This window comes from Oratosquilla oratoria, chromosome 9 (genome assembly GCF_046742065.1).
Source record: "Oratosquilla oratoria isolate Oo_2021 chromosome 9, ASM4674206v1, whole genome shotgun sequence".
In the NCBI taxonomy this organism is placed as follows: domain Eukaryota; kingdom Metazoa; phylum Arthropoda; class Malacostraca; order Stomatopoda; family Squillidae; genus Oratosquilla; species Oratosquilla oratoria.
Window position 1 is genome coordinate 38,980,924 of NC_134785.1, and position 6,000 is coordinate 38,986,923.

Below are 6,000 nucleotides of genomic sequence, written 5' to 3' on the forward strand. Positions count from 1 at the left end.
CTAACAGAGTAAGAGAGTAAGGGGTTGCTTGGATCAGATTTTTGTGGTAAGGATGTTTTTGGGCCTTTATGGATTTGGAAAAGGCTTATGATAGGGTAGACAGGAAGGCATTATGGGAGATATTGCAGATATATGGGATAGGAGGAAAGCTGTTAAGAGCCATCAAGAGTTTTTACAAGAGTAGTAGAGCTTGTGTTAGAATCAGAAATGGAGAGAGTGAGTGGTTTGAGATAAAGGTGGGACTTCGCTAGGGATGTGTTATGTTGCCTTGGCTGTTCAATTTATACATGGATGGGGTGGTGCAAGAGGTAAATGCAAGGGTAATGGGTCAGGGATTGGAGATGGTTAACCCCTTCCAGACGGTGCCGCACGCGTAGGCGTCATGAAGAGCAAGTGGATTTGTGACGCTGCCATATCGGCGTCTTGATTATATTTATTGTAGTCGCCCCTGTGTTTTTATATTCTCCCTAATCTGCTCTTAATCCCATTCTCTGTGGTTTTCAAAATTCACGGGTGAAAGAGAGAACGATCGATATAAGCCGTGACTATATTTTATGATGCGAGTATTATTACGACACGTCGTACGGCTGGCATTGGCTGCTGCCCGCGAGATAAAGGCCCGTAGTGAAGTTAAAGAAAATGGAGAAAAGTGGGAGATAAACCAGTTGTTGTTTGCTGACAACACTGCGCTTGTGGCAGGATCAGAGGAGGGATTAAGGAAGTTAGTGACAGAGTTTGGGAAGGTGTGTGAAAGAAGGAAGTTGAAGATAAATGTGGGTAAAAGTAAGGTGTTGAGATGTACAAGAGGAGAAAGTAGCAGCAGACTGGAAGTGAGTATTAAGGGAGAGAGACTGGAGGAAGTGGATAGTTTTAGATACTTGGGTGTGAAAGTGACAGGAAAGGGAGGTATGGAGGTGGAGGTAGAATGTAGATTGAAAGAAGCATGTAAATGCTTTGGGGGATTAAAAAGTGTAATGAGAAATATACATTTGGGAGTGGATGCTAAGAGGAGATTGTATGAAGGAGTGATTGTGCCGACAGCACTGTATGGGGCAGAAACATGGAACATAAAAGAGGAAGAGAAGAGGGGTTTGAATATGTTTGAGATGAGGTGCCAGAGAAGTATAATAGGGGTTACTAGGCTGGATAGAGTGAGAAATGAGGTGAGGAGGAGAACAGGGGTGGAAAGGGAGTTGGGAGATAGGGTTGATGAAAGAGTGTTGGGATGGTATTCACACATGGAAAGAATGAGTTAAGAAAGATTAATGAAATAAGTGTGGAAGACAGAGGTAGAAGGAGTGAACAAGAGGGGGTGAGCAAGGATGAGATGGATGGATGGGGTAAAAGGGGCATTGGGAAAGAGAGGAATGTCTGTTGAGGAAGGATGAGAGAAGACACAAGATAGGGGTGAATGGAGAATGGTTGTGTATGGATGATGCTGTTATCCATGAGAGTGGATGGGGGATAGGTGGTGAGGGAGTATGTGTGAAAAATATATTGATACAGCGTGAAGGAATTTCTCACTGTCTTCTTCCTCTCTGCATGAGTGAATGGAGAGGGGGGGTGGTCACTGATTTAATGAAGCAGCCTTGCTGTGGGTGTGCTGAGTCGTGCGACACTGCCTCTGACCCAAGGCAGTGAGCGAGATGCACGGATGACCCGTCATCCAGGAGGAGCCAAGATAAGAGGGAAGGATGGGGGTGAATGGGAGTGGAGTATGTGGGGATGGAATGGGTGGGAGTGGATTTTATGCCTTTATTTTAGCTACCTCCCTTGTAAGGGGGAAAAAGCCTTTGGTATATGTATATAATAATAAACACAGAATACGTGATCAAACCAGTTCACAGAATCCAGGGGTAACTCATGTACAACTATAGAAATACAGGTAGTCGTCGACTTACGACTGAGTTCGGTTCCGACAGACAGGTCGTAGGTCGATCTGGACGTAAGTCGGTCTATATATACAGTATATATTAACCTTTATATAATATATATATATTATATATATATATATTGTATATTTACATACATACATATACCAAGGCTTTTTCCCCCTTCCAAGGGAGGTAGCCAAAAAGGGAAAGGCATAAAAACACTCCCACCCATTTCATCCCTAAATACACTCCACACCCCTCCCGCCCTTCCTCTCATCTGAGCACCTCCTGGATGACGGGTCATCCCTGCACCCTGCCCACCGCCCTGGGTCAGAAGCAGTGTCGCAAGACACAGTACATCCACAGCAAGGCCGCTTCATTTAATCGGCGACCCCCCCTCTCCGTCCCCCTTTGCATATAAGGCGAGGACGGGGAGAAATCCCTTCGGGCTGCGTCAAAATTTACTCACACATACTACCCCACCCCCCACCCCCCCGCCCATTCCTCCTCATGCAGTCACAACATCATCCATATACAACCATTCTCCACTCACCTCTGTCTTCCGTCCTCTCCCTTCCTTCCTCAACAGACATTCCCCTCTTCCCCAAAGCCCCCTTCACCCCATCCATCCACCTCATCCTATGACGTCCCCTCATGTTCACTCCCTCCACATCTGCCTTCCATACCTCTTTTACTAGTCTTTCTTCACTCATTCTTTCCATGTGTCCAAACATGAAAGAATAATAGGATTGTATATTTAGCATACTGAAATAATCTTAGCATCTTTGAACTATGTTGTATAGTATTTTTAACCTTTTTATAATTTCATCTGATTTTCTTTGGGAAACGTAGCCTAGGCCTAAGCATATTGAATAAAATCCTATCATCTTTGACCTATGATATTTAATACTGTATTTGTTAACCTTTGTATTATTTTACCATCAGACTTTCTTTAGGAAACGTATGCATACTGAATAAAATCTTATTATCTTTGAGCTACGTTGTTTAATATTCATTAACTTTTTATCATTTTTGTTAGGAAACATAGCCTAGGCCTCGCATACTGAATAAAGTCCTGTCATCTTTGACCTACAAATCCTTTTTTGTTGGTTACATTAAAATCATTGTAAAGCAAAATTAGGAAAAAAAAAATATATCAAAACACATTCTTTTCGTTTACGTACTGTACCGAAAATATTGTTATCGACAACAGACTAGGCATAAACAAAGTTTACTGTTACATTTTATTAATCGCAAAACATAAAAATACAAAATGCTGTGCCGAACATTTTGTCATCGACAACAGACTAGGCATAAAAAAATACTGTTACATTTTATTAATTGCAAAACATAAGAATACAAAATATAAGGCAAAATTAGGATTTTTTTTTTATTTCAACAAAACACATTCTTTTCGTTAGTACTGTACCGAACATATTGTTATCAACAACAAACTAGCCTAGGCATAAAAAGTTTGTTATATTTTATTAATTGCAAAACATACAAAATGCAATGCAAAATTAGGAAACATTTTACTTCAAACAAACAAAATGAAAGAATACTTAGCTGGCTGGGATGCTGACGCTGCCGGCAGCCTGCGAAAACTATCGTACTCGTGTCTCGCAGCGTGCAGAGTAATGTACTGCACTGCCAGGCATAACATTGCAATTCTATTACTCTATTAAATGTTAGATATTATTGCACCATCTCGTGGTCGTAAAGTCGATCAGTCGTAAGTCGCATAGGTCATAAGTCGACGACTACCTGTATATATAATCAAGACGCCAATACCAACATCCTCGTGTACCCACTCATGCCTCATGATACCTAGGTATCATCATACCAAAGAGGTTAATGATGGTGATGAGTATAATTACTAAAGTAAAGAAGGTTGCATTATGGCCTCATGGAGGCATTAGCGGTACAATAATTGAACTAATGCATAATATACCCTTGGCCTATTGAGGCATCCAAAGTTGCCAAAGTTGCAAATTAATGCTAATGATGCCATACATTGATAACTTAGGTACATTATGTGATGTTAGGAACAGAAGTACATATGTGACTGAGACAAGACATTAATTTACATAGTATGAGATGTCCAGTAAGGTTATATATATGGATACATGAAAGCTATAAGCATGGTATAATACATGATAGTGTGATATTATGTACAGAGTAGTTTTCTTCTTCTTCATCTTCATCAACTTCTTCCTCTTCATTCTCATCTTCTTCATCTTCTTTTTCTTCTTCAGGTGATATGTGATTGGATGTAATTATGAAAACTGTACCATGTTTAATCATAGTTTACCTGGAATTATAAGGTTATTCTTCAAGTAGTAGAACAGTAAAGTATGGTTTAGTTGTATAAAATGTATAGTTTACATCACAAAGATTTTCTCTCTCTCTCTCTCTCCCTGCCCTTATTCTTCAATATATATATATATGCATACACACACACACATACATACATACATACATATATCAAAGGTTTTTTTCACCTTACAAGGGAGGTAGCCAATATACTTCTGGGAGGTCTGAAGCTGGCTGTAGACTGAGATACAGATTGTAAAAACTAGGACCATATATATAGATATATATATATATATATTTTTTTTTTCCAAGCATATGTAGTGTCACACATCTCCTATTTCATATATTGTCTATTAGTTAAATTGTAATTTATATGTTGCAGGTCGTCGACTTCATGAAATGAAGGTGAAACAAGAGAAAAGTGGCAAGGCCAAGTTAGTGCTGTGATGGCTTTCTGCACTTTTGAAACTTACTAATGTATCTTGAAACGGTATATTTTTCTTGATATTGATAAAGTTGGAGACTGTTTCCAGGAACATATTCCAGTGAATAGTGATAATATATGACTGCTGCACTAATATGATTTTTATTTATTTATTATTATAATTTGTTATATATGTGCGTGTGTATATATATACACATATATATATATATATATATATATATGTATACATATATGTATACATATATATATGTATATATATATATATATGTATATGTATATATATATATATATATATGTATATATATATATATATGTATATATATATATATATGTGTATATATATATATATATATATATATATATATATATGGGTTTTTTTTTTTTTTTTTTTTTTTCTGTCTCTATGAGAGATGGGCAGAAAAATTCAAGGAATTGCTGAATGTAGTAAATAATAAAGAAACTTTTATTTTGGTAATGGGAGATACAAGATGACATATCCATCCATCTATATACCAAGGGCTTTAGCCAAAGTCAGAAGGCATATACCCACTCCCACCCATTTCATTTCCACCTGCTCCATTCCCATCCACCTCACTTTCCTCCCTCTCATCTTAGCTCCTCATGGATGATGGGTCAACCCAGTATCCCATCCACTGCCCTGAGTCAGAAGCAGTGCAGCAAGACACAGCACATCCACAGCAAGACCATTTCAATTCATTTGTGATTTCCCCCCCTCTCCATCCCCTCATGCAAGAAATTGAAGATGGGGAGAAATCCCTTTTTGACTGCATCAAAACATCATTCACACACAACCACTCCTTAAACCCCCCCTCTCCCCCACACTCAGGTACTAGAAGATGGATGCAGAGAATGATAAGACTATGACAAAAGAGGAGGTACAAGTAACAATGGAGAATGTGAATGGTTGTTGTGTATCATGGTGGTGTAAGTTGCTATGGGAGTTTAGTGCATCTTCTCTCCATTGTTACCATTGTTTACTGTTCGCTTCTATAGTTTTGTATTTCTTCTCTCATTTTCCACTTTTTTCAACACTGTCTTGTTACATATAATATTTCACTTTCTGTTTTCAGTTGTAGGATTACTCAATGTTCTTACTCTGACCAATAGAGGGGAATTAAACTGAACTTAACTTTTCTGTCTTTTCTTCCCAAATAGTATTATACTTGGCTATGTAATTTAACCAAGGAACTCCCATCTGGAATCCTCAGTTTGATCACTAGGTCAGTTCACATTGATATCATGATTTCTTTAGTCCAATGATCTTTACTTTTACATCTAAGTACCTCCCTAAGGGCATGACTTTCCTCCCATGAACCAATTGAATTTTCTCCTCCACCCTTTCTCCAA

At 38.5% G+C, this 6,000-nt stretch overlaps 1 protein-coding gene across 7 annotated transcripts in view; it reads left to right on the plus strand.

Annotated features, from left to right (window-relative positions):
- LOC143028319 (uncharacterized) overlaps positions 1 to 4,808 on the plus strand; it is a 30,324-nt gene extending 25,516 nt beyond the window's left edge. For all 7 annotated transcript variants that reach the window (XM_076190245.1, XM_076190241.1, XM_076190242.1 and 4 more), the window contains one exon: positions 4,570 to 4,808. In XM_076190245.1, the coding sequence (XP_076046360.1) occupies positions 4,570 to 4,634 (65 nt within the window). In that variant the 3' untranslated portion in view covers positions 4,635 to 4,808. The remainder of the gene's footprint in view (positions 1 to 4,569) is intronic.
- The last annotated feature ends 1,192 nt before the right edge of the window (positions 4,809 to 6,000 follow it).